Source organism: Xenopus laevis, chromosome 1S (assembly GCF_017654675.1).
Source record: "Xenopus laevis strain J_2021 chromosome 1S, Xenopus_laevis_v10.1, whole genome shotgun sequence".
Taxonomy (NCBI): Eukaryota; Metazoa; Chordata; class Amphibia; order Anura; family Pipidae; genus Xenopus; species Xenopus laevis.
In genome coordinates this window covers 171,480,437-171,495,073 of record NC_054372.1, presented here as the reverse complement: position 1 = coordinate 171,495,073, position 14,637 = coordinate 171,480,437, and the positions used below count along the sequence as shown (strand labels likewise).

General features: G+C 39.1%; 1 protein-coding gene across 3 annotated transcripts in view; it reads right to left on the bottom strand.

The window, feature by feature from the left end:
• The window catches only part of arhgef28.S (Rho guanine nucleotide exchange factor 28 S homeolog), a 136,983-nt gene extending 125,189 nt beyond the window's left edge, over positions 1–11,794 (bottom strand). For 2 of the 3 annotated variants that reach the window (XM_041580499.1, XM_041580500.1), the window contains exon 1: positions 11,666–11,793. In XM_041580499.1, the coding sequence (XP_041436433.1) occupies positions 11,666–11,696 (31 nt within the window). In that variant the 5' untranslated portion in view covers positions 11,697–11,793. Of the gene's footprint in view, positions 1–11,665 lie in introns of all 3 variants that reach the window. The other variant, XM_041580498.1, reaches the window with a different exon arrangement.
• Between the last annotated feature and the right edge of the window lie 2,843 nt (positions 11,795–14,637).

Here is a 14,637-nt window from a genome sequence, read left to right as displayed (position 1 = left end):
ACTTACTGAGCTCAGAGACCAACTCCAAATATACAGTACACATAGAATAGAAATGTCACAGTATAAGGCTGATTTAATACAGATAGTATTTAATACAGATAATTACTACATGTCAGTACAGAAACCAGTGCAACTAGCATCAGAATTTAATAATCAGTCCTGTAGCATCAGCTTATATGACAGACCAACCTCATTTTCTGCTGGATAATTAGTGACGAGCCCTAAGCTTAGCTTCTCAACAGCTGTTCAGAGCCCACTGAGAATGTAAGAGGCACAGACACTTTCCAAGATGGTGACCCCCTGTGACAAGTTGGATCATTGCTGCTATTGACAAGCTGAATCTTTAGGCTGGTGCAATAAGTTCAGTGTATAAAACATTGCATTTTTAGCCCTATTCATTTTTAGGATTTAGTTCTCCTTTAACCCTGAATTTTTTCCAGAAATAGTGCTTCCATATGAGGCCTAAAATTTGTGCCTGGACAATGAACAGTTGGCATAAACAGTTTCACAACAGAACTGCACTGCAGTATCCTTTAACCCTTTATGCGGAAGCTGCCCCAACTCCCAGCCACCCTGCAAAAGCAGGTTTTAAGCAGGTTCCTGAAAACCAACAGGAATGCAAAACTGCTTTCCTACTGATACAGCATCGGGTATAAGTAAACTGAAGAAAAGGTTCTTTTTAGATAATATGGGAAGAATTTATCTTTTCACCACTGAATATACAAGGCGAGAAAGAAGGCTTGGGACCTGGGATTTTTCTGGATAGGGGATTTTTCTGTAATTTGGATCTCTGTACCTTAAGGGTCAGTCCACACAAGCAGATTCGGAAAGATTAGTCTCCCCATCAACAAATCGCTTCTGCTTTGGGGTGACAATCTCCCCGAACTGCCTTCCCCCTTTGCAAAAGTTTTACTGCACCACCGCAGTAAATCCCAGGGGACTAGGGTTCGGTTCGGGATTCGCCCAGGATTCGGCCTTTTTTACAGGATTCGGCCGAATCCTTCTGCCCGGCCAAACCGAATCCTAATTTGCATATGCAAATTAGGGGCGGGGAGGGAAATTTCGTGACTTTTTGTCACAAAACAAGGAAGTAAAAAATATTTTCCCATTTCAACCCCTAATTTGCATATGCAAATTAGGGTTCGGATTCGGTTCGGTATTCAGCCGAATCTTTCACGAAGGATTAGGGGGTTCGGCCGAATCCAAAATAGTTCAATCGGTGCATCCCTACTGGGGAATGCCCTTATTTTTAAGTGGCAGTTTTCTATTTATGATTACCCAATGGCACATACTACTAGACAAGTATATTATTATGAAAATGGTTTATTTACATGAAGCAGGGTTTTACATATGAGCTGTTTTATGCAATATCTTTTTATAGAGACCTACATTGTTTGAGGGGTATAGTTTTTAGTTTGCTCACCTTTACATTTACTTTTAGTATGACGTAGGGAGTGATATTTGAGACAATTTGCAATTGGTTTTCATTTTTTATTATTTGAGGGTTTTGAATATTTTATCTTTTTATTCAACAGCTCTACAATTTGCAATTGAAGAAATCTGGGTGCTAGGGTACCATGTACAGATTTGAAGAAGAGACTGAAATATGAATAAGAGTGGGCCTGAATAGAACGATGACTAATAAAAAGTATCAATTACAATTAATTTGTAGCCATCCATAGCATTTGTTTTTAAATGGGGTCAGTGACCCCCTCCCAAATGAAGGCTGTAAAGGCTCAGAAGAAGAAGGGGAATAATTAAAAAATCATTGAAAAAAAATAAATAACAAAGACCAATTCAAAAGTTGCTTAGAATTGGCCATTCTATAACATACTAGAGTTAACAAATTTTAACATGAAAAATAGTTAATGCTCAACCCTGCTCTGCCCCTTTTCTTCTTTTGTAATACCAAGGGTTCCTAAATCACCTTGAGTTAAGGCAAGGTATTTTTTAGTTTATATGCACCGTCGTCTATTTTAATGTAAAAAATGAATATGGATATACAGTACTGCTTCCAGTGGCTGCCTATGCGTGCAGTGATGGTATAAAGATTTCCCAGTCGGACAAAGCAAAGCAGTCATGTTGGTTTAGCAGCAAAAGGTCAACCAGGATGAACGGGTTTCTTTTTTAACCTTTTTGTTACTGTGCCAGAACCAATGTTGTGATATTATGCTGCAAACAAGATTGCAAGCTCTTTGAAGTCCAGAATGAAACTTGCTGTGTCTGTGTTTGCCTGTAGTTAGGCCTCTTGCACAGTGTTTAATATTAATGTTGTTAGGGAGATCTATACATACGCTGGCAGTTTGCCTAGGATAACAAAAACGATTAGCAAATCTGAAATACCACATTTCAATCACTGTCCAATCATGAACTAAAGAAAACATATTTCTGAGCATATCTAGACATCTCGTTATAGGCAGGGTACTGGATAAAAACATAAAGTTATCCCCATGTTCTCTATGCACAGTAGCTTTCCAATGATTTGCCCAAACACACATCATGATTGCAACACAGAATACAAGAATCTTGTGCCCCATCCTCCACTGAAATGTATGCACGAATTTCTCCCAGTATGTACAAAAAAGGTAAAAGAAATAAGTGAGGTCAGGGAAGGGCCTGTTCCCATAGCTGAAAGGATTAAGGAAGTTCTTCTTCCTCTATTTAGAACAAAGCGAGTTTTAATAACATTACATTAATATCTTTATTATGATACGGTTTGCTGCACTTCAGCAAACTGTTGTTGGTTCTAAACGCCCCAATGGTTGTAATCACCTGGAAGGCTTGGCTAGAGGGTTTATTTTTACCCTGTGCCAGCCACTCTCAGGTTGCATCCTGTAATTTTTTCCTTTTTTGGTACTTAAATGTGCTTAATGGGTAGCTGGCACAAGGCACATTCTGTTCTTTTACAATGGCAGCTTAGAGAGATGTTGGAGGAAGGCTAGTTCCAAATGACATTCTACTCAGTCTGAGAATCCGATGCCCCACAGCTGCTCCTGTGCTGCAGGCATGGTAGATTTCGGTGAAAATGCTAATTCTCGCCTTTTCCATGCCAAAAATACACCACGTCTGCCTGCACCCAAGCAGATGTAATGATTCCAGATGCAGGCAGCACAGCAGAAGTGGAGCAGCAGGGCAGCGGATTCACGGCCTGTGGAGAAACGCAGGCTGCGTTATGTGGCACTTGCCTAAATGTGGCCATACACAGGCTAATTTAAGCTGTCAATTTGGGCCCTTCATATTGATTTGGCAGTTTATCTGCCCATGTGTGGAGCCCTCTGACAGGCTCACCCAACTGACATGCCATAAATCAAATGGGTCGCCAAACGAGCGGAACTTTTAGTGTAGGGCCAGAATAAGGGGGAGGGGTACTTGCTCCAGCGATAGAAGGATGCTGAATTGGTCTGTTGTCACTGTTTGAAATCAGAAGCTCCAAGAATGTAAAAAAATAGGCAAAAGCAAAACAGAGCCCAAAGGTTGTTCACAGTGTACACATAGAGGGATAGAACAATTATACATTCTATTATTATATAAGTTATAATTAAAATATGCATATCCCTGCAGTGGATACAGTTAGGTGGATATAAAAATTCCTTTAATTCCTATTACATTACATTTATATTCTCAGCACTGAGGTTGCTGGCTTCTGAAACAATGCAGCAGAAAAGAGCTGAGTAACAAACCTGGAGGAGAACTGGTTGGGATTCAACCTTTTTCAGCAGGATTCAGCCGAATCCAAATGCCTGGCCGAACTGAATCCTTAAAATCATGTAACTTTTCTTCACACAAACAAACTAAAAATGTTTAACCTCTTTGACCGTTTCTAACCCCAATTTGCATATGAATATTAGGGTACAGATTCGGTTCGGTATTCAGAAATCTTTCTTAAAGGATTTGCTAAATCCCAAAATAGTGAGATTTTAAGAGTCAACCGGAAAACGGATATGGATAAACAAATACTTTCAATTGTCAATTTCCCTACCAAGTGATTTCCATCTATAGGCCTGTTAATGGACATCCATATTATAAAGTTACTATACTAAAACGATGCAAGCCCCAGCATTTTCATCGCCACAAAAATTGGGTAAAAAACAAACTGGGGCCATTAACATAACAGCTCTACATCCTGCAGTGATGCAAACAATGGGTTTCACATTCAGCATTTTCGATGCTTTGGGGCAGGAGGAAGTACCAAGCCACCAGAACATTTTACTTAATGCTCCATATTTATAAATCCTACTTATAGATAAGATATGTGGACATGTAATTTTCCTTTTTGGCTGGATTTAACATACTTCCCTTATCAGCTAAATACATGTACCGTCTGTCTCAGTGTTTCTGTAAGCACCAAGCAAAAGGTGTGCAGTAGATGTGCTGTTGTGGAGAAGACATACTAATAAACTAAAGAATGGCAAAGTGAGTGTATGTTGAGGCAAATGGCATCACTTGTGTTAGTATAAAATTCACTAGGTTTAAGTCAGTTGTGTTTGTAGTTGCAACATGCTAAGGGGACCCTGGAGGAAACATCTTTTCAAGGCAAGTGTAAATTTCAGGGCTCCCTTGCATCCATTCACCTTGTACTTTGCATTAAAGCAGGCTGATGTTCGGGCACTGGAACTAGGTGCATGTTTAAAGGAGTGTGTATACATTTTAAGTATTTTTGTGAAAAGTGTTTGGCATGATTTGTACTTTGCACTAGCTTTTGTGAATGAGCTCTATGGCATCAAGCAATTTTTGCATGATATTTTTGAACGGTATGCTGATTGCACTTCCCACTGATTATGATGCTCTGTGATGATTCCAAACATTTCCATGTTGTGACATTTATTGGAAAAAAATCTTGGGATTCAAAAACAAAATCCAGCAAGTAAATGATAGTGGGCAGGATGAAGAAAATACACCATATCAGCGGTCAGAAAGCAGATGGTCCCAAATCTTTCCCAATGCCCAGATTGGGACACACCACAAGTATACTGTACCTATATCATGTTAGTGATATATAACTTCAAAAAGATTTTCAACGGTATAGAAGTGATGACAATACAGCCCTAGCCCAGTGTGCATGCTTCTTCAATAGGAGGTGGTACTTTAGTACTATTATGATTATTATTAACAAGGTAACATCCATCAAACAGACAACATACAAATACTAACAATAACAGATCCAAAAGAGGGCCAAATGCACACTTAGGGGTATATTTATCAAAATCCAACCAACCAAACTAGAATCCACCATATTTAATCGGATCGGGGACAAACACAAAAAAATTGACTGAAAAATTGACTGAAAAGTCCAAAAAAAAAATCGGATTTTCAGGGTAATTTCAGCACAGACCACAGAAACTTCCAAATAGTATAGGGACCACTCCCATTGGCTTTTATACAACCTCAGTAAGTCTGAGATGCCGGATTTTCAGATTCTGACTTTTTTCATCCTCGGGGTATAATAAATCTAGAAAAAATTGAGTTTTTTTTCCACAAAAAAATCGGATTTTATAGTAAAAAATAAACCTCAAATTTATGGAGTTTTTGGCATTCGGACTTTAATAAATAACCTTTATTGTTTTGAAATTTGAACTCAAACCTGACCAGACACAGATCCCACAACCCTGGATTTGTTGCTCCTATACTAAGAAGGGTGGTTTAACATGACTCTAAAAAAACAAAATTAAGGTAAATTACAATTTTAGCTTTTTTTTGGGGGGGGGGTCTTTACATCCCCTGTACCCAGCCAAGGCTTCACATGGTTATCACAGTCAGCACTTTGAAAAGACCACAACTAAGATAACTATAAGTTAACTGTTTATATTGCCTGCAAAAAAAAAGTTGTAACCAAACAAATGTAATGCAGTGTTTTGGCACTAAAAATAGGCTCTACGTAGAAGCAGCAACAGATAATTTTATGTTTAGGGAGCAAAGAGTCTATTATAGGAGCCAAGTGGAGAATTACTGATCTACATGTAAGATTTGTAACAGGTAGATAAATGACAGAATAAATAACAATGCTCTGCAAGAAAATGACACATATACTAGAGGATACATATGGTCCACTGAAACAGGCACTGATATGAAGGATATATAATCTCTGTGATACACAGTGGAAAATGTTGTCCCTACTGGACTTTATCTCCTAGTGATCAGTATATTGTAAACCTTGAAAGTATTACCTGGCAGGGTGAGTAGCATGTACTATGGAGATGAGGATGGCATAGAAAAGGTGGCGGGTCAGAGTTTACATGATAAATGCCTCTGAAAGTTCACTGATTGTTTATTGATTATGTGATGCTGTCCCGCTTTCATGACTCCTTGCATAGGATGCGTGGCAATGTTTATGGATATTGTAATGTGAAAATTAATAACAGCTACATATGTTTTTATTTTAAAATCATGGATTCATATTTTCAGCCTATCCTTAACTCACTGTTGGAACAAAACACTGAAGATTACAGTCCTGCATGGAGTCGGTTACCTGTAAAATACGGACAGAGCAGTAGAGTGTGCAAGTAGTCGGCAGGCACCTTGCATGGAAAGTCAGGGGAATATAGGTCAATTTAAAATAGACTAAAACATAAACAATTTTTTTTCAGAATGCAAAGTTAATGGACTTCTGGGGTATACAGCTGTTTAGGAACTAGTCTAGTACAGGTCCCTTCTGAGGAGCTCCAAGAAATTTAGCACCCTTCTTGGAGTTTGTATGAGTAACATTGTGAAGTCCAACAAGGACTGTTGATGCTGAATAGACTGCATTTCAATTCATATTTGCACACAATTTGCACAGCATGCAAATTGCAAAGAAGGCCACAATTGTCTTCAATACAATGTTGTATTGGTGAGGGGAGGATGGGGAAGGATGCATAGGTGACCCCCACCGCCCCTCCACCTAGGGTTGCAACCTGGCCGGTAAAAATTTAGCTTGATGCCAATTTTATTTATAGAGAAAAACCATTAAAATATAGGATGGCCGGTATTTTTTTTCCCAGAAAAGGTGGCAACCCTACCTCCACCCCTCACCAATACAGCAAAAACACAGTCAGAATTGTATTTGTGGGAGAAGAGGTAGGTCCATGTGCTCTGAAATGGAGAGCACACATGAGGCAAACTGCATAGAGCAGAAAGCACTGTGACTATGCAAAGTGCAAAAAAGGCTATTGCAGCTTTTTATTAACTCTGCACACTGCATTCTTTAATGGAAACAATCCAAATATCTCTAACTGGAAAGGAAAATGATTATCTGAATTTAGCTCAAGTCTGGGAAGATTGCTGAATGCTTGGATATAACTCGACGAGTTGGGACACGGGTTAAAATGTCTGAATTTTAATCTGGAAAATTGGAATTCTGAAGAGATATTAAAGGAACACAGCCATAATGAAACTTGGTTCCTGTAAAAATGTGTTTATCCCTATGTAGTATAACATAAGTTGGTTGAAAACCGTATTCCTCTTTGAACAGACCATTATCATTTCTACCACACTCTCAATGATGCCAGGCATGTCCCATTTGCTGCTGGCCAATATACCATTCTCGCTTTATGTCAGGGGATTATGATGCAACAGAAATGGCTTAGGAAACACCCCTAAAATGTATTTTCTGCCCCAATTATTTCAGAAGGCAACATGACAAAAAAGTCATTATGCTTCTCTAACTTGTAGCAAAGATTTGTGTCGGTTAGTTAGCTGCAGGCACATGGGTGCACCTTATACATGTATGGGATCTGTTATCCGCAAACCCATTATACAGGATGCTTTTGTCTTCCATAGACTCCACTTTATCCAAATATTCCAATTTTTTTAAAAATGATTTCCTTTTACTCTGTAATAATAAAACAGTACCTTGTACTTGATCCAAACTAAGATATCATTTTGGAAGCAAAACCAGCCTATTATTTAATGTTTAAATGATTTTCTAGTAGACTTAAGTTATGAAGATCCAAATTATGGAAAGATCAGTTATCTGGAAAGCCCCAGGTCCCAAGCATTTCGGATAACAGGTCCCTTACCTGTAAATGTAACGGAAGGGATGGGACAAGGGTATGAAATTACACACACTTCAGTTGCATGTTATTTATCTGGCATAACATTAACATGCCAGCTGGTGAAGGCAGGTATTCGGTACAGTACTCCCACCGATCCACCTTGAACCTTGTGATTCAGACACCAAAGAAGGGGCAACCAGCAAACGTCAAGCTGCTGGCAGGTTAAAGTATATTCCCATTTTTGTATAAGTTCCTAGCAATCATAAATGAGTTCTTTTGGTTGCCTCAAACTGTGAATAACTAATCCGGCTGTAATTCTTCATTATTTCTTTATGAGCTTCACAGTGATAATGCATGATTCAGTTGAAACTTTCATTGTAAGATCCCTATATGAAGCCGTTATTAGCTAGAGTAAAAAAAACAGCTGTTGATAACTGATAATTAAGCCAGTTCCATTGTTTGTATCTCTGGCAGGAATGCAGGCATTGTTTCTCAAAGATTTCTTCTGATCATATCAATATAGTAGAGGTCACTGACAATGAGATTCAGCTGTTATCAAAATCTTAACTTACAAATTACAATAGTGTATAGCTTTATTCCCAAGAACAGTCTATCCAGCCAGTCAGCAAACACAAGCTGCGTTTCCATAGAGAGTTCACAATTTGTTAGTTAAGACAACAAGGTTATTAGAGGAAAGCCAAACTAAAGGCAGCTATAAATGGACCAGAAATGCACAGTGTCCAATTGTTTGGCCAACTGGTCTGTAAAAAGAAAAATAAATGCTGCCATTGTTAGTAAGCTAAACATGGGAAACCCATTATCCAGAAAACTCCGAATTACGGAAAGGCTGTCTCCTATAGACTCCACTTTATCCAAATAATTCACATTTTTTAAAATAATTTCCTCTGTAATAATATAACAGTACCTTGTACATTATCAAAACTAAGAAATGATTTATCCTCATTGTAAGCAAAACCAGCCGATTGGGTTTATTTAATGATTACCGCATATACTCGAGTATAAGCCGTCCCGAGTATAAGCCGAGGTACCTAATTATACCTCGAAAAACTGGGAAAGGTTTCCATTGGAGGTGCCGGCGTCTCGTTTTTGGATGCCGGCGAATATTCTTGGAGACTATTCTTGGAATAGTCTCCGGCGACTATTCTTAGACGCCGGCGACTATTCTTAGACGCCAGTGACCGTTTTTGCGCTTGACCCGAGTATAAGCCGAGGTAGAGTTTTTCAGCATATTTAGGGGGGTGAAAAACTCGGTTTATACTCGAGTATATACGGTACATGATTCTCTAGTAGACTTAAGGTAAGAAGATCCAAATTACAGGAAGATTGGTTATCCGAAAAGCTCCAGGTCCTGAGTATTCTGGATAACAAGTCTCATACCTGTAATTAATTACTTGCTTATAATGAAATTACATGAAAATTGTGATGTTTGGCATATGAATTAGACCAGGGATCCCCAACCTTTAGAACCCGTGAGCAACATTCAGAAGTAAAAGTAGTTGGAGAGCAACACAAGCATGAACAATGTTCCTGGGATGCCAAATAAAGGCTGTGATTGGCCATTTAGTAGTCCCTATGTGACTTGTCAACCTACATTGAAGGTCTGTTTGGCAGAACACCTGGTTTTTATGCAACTAAAACTTGCCTCCAAACCAGGAATTCAAAATAAGCACCCGCTTTGAGGCCACTGGGAGCAACATCCAAGGGGTTCGAAAGCAACATGCTGCTCACTGGCTACTGGGTAGGGATTAGACCATTGCTGATGCAAAACCTACATGGCTGGAAGATGTCATTAGAGGGGAAATGTTGACTGCTAGTGAGGCTATATTGTGTTTTGGGAAAACAGATTTTTCAGCTAATAAATAGGTCATCCTTTGGAATTATGGGTAATTGTCTGTTTCTTTTCATACCTTCTTTTGTCTTGTGTATAGCACAGGGTTCTGTCTGTTCAGCAGAACACAGTAATACTTCCAGTTAAGCGTTCCTAAATCTGGATATTTAATGTTTTATTATGATTCAACACAAATGCTGGAAATTATCAGCATAACGAGAGAGAAAACTAACTTATCTAATATTTTATTTTATTCAAGATACAGTTGCAGTTTATTTTAGCAAAAACACAGCCTGTGCTGAGATTTGTATGAAGCAGATTATGATATAAGGAAGGAATGCATTTGAAAGGAGAGTCGATCCCATGGTGACTCTGCTAATGACTGTCCTGCTGTCAAATCCATTTAGATTGTAGTGCTAAAAATGTTGTTTCCCTTCAAACAATAACATTCCTACCCATACAGTGAAACCCAGGCTATCTCCAAAGGGTACAATAATGGAAGATGAATAAGAAGGAACATTCACTTGTACTGAAAGTACATGAATAATCTGTTGCCCCTATGCATCTGCCAGAAAACTGTTCTGTATATTCTGCAGTAACTTTCTGGTTATACTGTAACTGCCGGCTATAATGAAAAATCGCTAACCGAATGGCACTCACGGAACTTCATTTTCAGAAGCTGTCGAAGTTTCCTTTGTGAGGCAACTCCGGGCGACTTTGGAAAACGAAGAGCCGCGAGTGCCATCCTGTTGCCGATTTTTCATTATAGCCGGCAGGAAGTTAGGGGAAGGCAGTTCGGGGAGATTGTTGCCCGAAGAAGAGGCGATTTGTCACCGGGGTGACTAATCTCCCCAAATTTGCCCGTGTGCCCTTACCCTAAGGGCCAACAATGGGGCTGGTCCACCTTGGGGGGCCAAAAGCAATAGGGGCAGATTTAAGGTCAGTTAGGGTAAGATTTGGCAAGAAAGACTATTTGCTCTCCTATATAAACATAAAAGCCTAGATTGTGTGCCGAAATTAGGGAGGAAACATTTTTTTGATGTCCTAGATATTCTTGGAACTATAGCAAACATTTTTCTTTATCTGTAACCTTGTTTTGAGCTAAGGGGCCCTGACCAAAGGTCAGACTTCCAAAAGGCACTTGAATTGAAAAAGTCTGACAATCCAACAAGTGATAAACATACTTGAACTAAAGCAAAACCACCAAAGCCTTCCACTGTCACTTTACTGAAACTTCTGTTTTTCCTCTTGCATTCTGTGTTTGTATATAGAGCAAGTCACATTCCAAGTCTCAGTCTGTCTGCTACGTATATAAGAATTTATCATCACCATGATTTTATTTCCGGAACAGGACACAGAGATATTAAAACAATGCTCCGATAAAATATATGTTACTCTCATATAAAAATAAATCCTAAAAGTTACAAATACACATTTTCGATATCTTGGAGAACCTGTCAGTTGGGGCAGGTGATTTTGCAAGTACCAGCCTAGCAATCGTATGTTCAACTATGAACTGTAAATGAAAACAATTCCTCACCCTTCTGTCTATACAACATAGAATTAAGCTGGCCATAGACTTGCAGACTTTATTCTCATGTACGATGAACAATGGTTTGTTGCAAACTACAAACCTACAACTTAACATTCAGATTAAATAAAGAAGTAAAAAATAACAAATCAGATGATGTTCTGTCCATTAATTGACAGACAGCAATCATATGAAAGTGATGTCTGATAAATACTAGTGACCCATCAATATTGTCAGGTAATGCACAAAGAGATATTATCGTTATTGTATGAAAAATGTTGGGAAGATCCACACACAGTCCGAAATCATACCAACCTTTGTGCCGTACGACTTTAACTTTATGCATATGGGTAGCTTTAGACACTGGGAGACACAATTGTTTGTGACAGATAACGGCAGAGAGACACGCTGCTATTTCGGGAGATTAGTCGCCCAGCGACAAATCAATTCTTCTTTATCTCCCCGAACTTCCTTCCTGCGGGCTAGAATGTAAATGCATCTTGAATAAACGTCTTCACTGCTTCACCGAATTAGCTCTCCAGTGAAATCCTAATTTTCTAGAATGTAAATCACCGGCGGGATGGCACGCGGATCGCTTTGGCTTTCCAGAATCACTTGAAGTATCCTTGTGAGGCAACTTCAGAAAACGAAGCGTTCCGAATGCCATCCCGCCGACAATTTACATTCTAAACGATGTGTCTCTGCCTTAAAGGTATAATGCCATCAATTGCTCCTAAAAGTGAAAGCTCATGCCTAGAATTGTCTGTGTGGATAAAGGATTTGTTGGAATCTGCCACTTCAGCTTTTTTTTACGCCAGTGGAGAAAACACAATGTGGGACAGTAGGCTAAAACTGCATTTGTAAAAACGTTTAGCTTTAAGATCAGAACACTTGTGGTCATGTAGCTACCTGTGCCCATATCTAAAAAATGCAGCCTCCCACTGTAAGCTGATATCACACAGGGTTGGGCTAAGACACCTGAACAATGGCTAAAACGTTCTACCTAATTTGGCAGTCTAATGATGACTAAGTGCATAGTTCTGTACCAAGATTCGTATCACTGTTTTGGACTGCTTTGGGGGTTATTTTAAGTTAAAATACACATTGTTTTTAGTAAACACAGCTATCAGTTTCCAGCTCTGTTGAGACTTGTTTCTTGCTTTATTTCAGCCCCTTTTACAAGAGAAAACATTGCCATGTATATAGAAAGAAATAAGGGCTGGCCGTAGCTTGGCAGTTGATGGCATAAAGTAGAAGGCAACGATAATTAAAAAGCACAGAACTTGGGTATTAATGTGTGTCATGAAATCTGACTCTTCTGTTGCTGCTCCAATGGGAAGCAGTGATTGTTTTTTTCTAATCCAGTGCAGGTATTTAATCACCTAAAAAGATTCCCTCTGGCACAAAACTGCTCCAAATAAAGGCTGGGCCTTTAAATGAACACATTACACAAATTCTTTGGTCACTTTCTGATGTAAATGCAACACTGTGGTTTTTCTCCAGTAACTGTAAAACCTTACATTAGGACCACTGCCTTTCTTGTTTTTAAAGCATACAAATATAATTTCAAGTAAGTATTAACCTTGCACATTGCTGAACATATAGGTAATTAATAAGTATCACTTTTAACTAGAATATAGCATTGCCTAATTATCAGTTTTATAGGAAATTAACTAGTTTGAAAGTGTTTTGGCAGCATGCCAATGCCCCATGTGCATCCAAAAAGGTGTTTGACATTCAGTAGAATTAGGAGCAGTGTCAGAAAAAAGGTAAAAGGCCTGTGAGCCATTAATTTTGTGTTCAGCTTTCAAGTTTGGAAAGTGAGATGCAAAGTGACCGAAAAGACGTTCAACAAACCAGATCAGAACTTTCTGATCCTGTGGCCCTGCACATGTAACTGTGCTGTGTCCTTCCATTTGGCCTACACAGGCCAATCGGTTATATTACATAAAGAAATATTATAACAGGTATGGGACCTGTTATGCAGAATGCTCAGGGACCTGGGATTTTCCGGATAACTAATCTTTCCTTAAGTAGACCTATTTAAGGAAAGACTTTTCCTTCCAGTAGACCTTAAAGTGGACCCGTCACCCAGACACAAAAATCTGTATAATAAAAGTCCTTTTCAAATTAAACATGAAATCCAATTTCTATTTTTTATTAAAGCATTCATAGCTGTTGTAAACTCATTTAAAAATCTTAGCTGTCAATCAAATATTGTCTGCCCCGCCTCTATGCCTAGGCATAGAGGCGGGGCAGACAATTACTTTCACTTTCCATTCAGCACTTCCTAGATGTCACTGCTCTCCCCACATTCCCCCAGTTCTCTTAACCATTTAATTGTGTAGCCAGTGCATGGGATGGACATCAGCTCCCCCATTCTGGTGCACAAACAAGATTCTGAGATGATACAAGACTTGTCTTAATAACGGTGTCCACAAAATGGCTGCTGCCTGCTTGTTATAATTATGAATTCCCAGACTGAAGGAAACAAGATTCAAATAATTTATATAGTGCAATTAAACTTCATTTTGCTTGACTAATGTGATAAAATAAGATTTTGAATATTTTTTTCCGGTGACGGGTCCACTTTAAAGAGACACTGACACCAGAAATTAAAACTTTTTTGCATCTATCATAACATTGTCTGCGCATGCTATCTATTATTATAGATGCTTTTACATTACCCATCTGATCCCCCTTGTTCCTCTATGAGGGGGCTGCCATATCTGAGCTTCAGCAGTCTGTTTGAATTAGAAACTCTAACTGACATGTTGAAAGGGACAATCAGGTTGGCAAAACAGTCAGGTTTAGGAACTTCAAATAACAATTACTTACAAAAGCAGCTTTATCAGTGAAAAACATGAGCTGCGGGTAACTTTTGGTGCAATATTTTTGAATAATAGTTTTTTTGTGTCAGTATCACTATAAGGGTGGTGGCACACGCTGCTACTTGGGGAGATTATTCACCCAGTGACAAATCGCCTCTTCTTCGGGACACTAATACCCCAGAAATGCCTTCCCGCTGGCTAGAATGTAAATCTCCGGTGGGATGGCTTTCGGATAGCTTCGGCTTTCTGAAGCCGCCCGTAGATTCCTTGTGAGGCAACTTCAGGTGACATTGGAAAACGCCAGAGGTAAGGCATTTCGGGAAGATTAGTCACCAGAAGAAGAGGCAATTTGTCGCTGGGTGACCAATCTTTGCAAGTAGCAGCGTGTGCCACCACCCTTAGGGGCAAATTTACTCATCTTCCAAGTTGTGCCAGTGTCGGCTGGCTTTAGCTTAC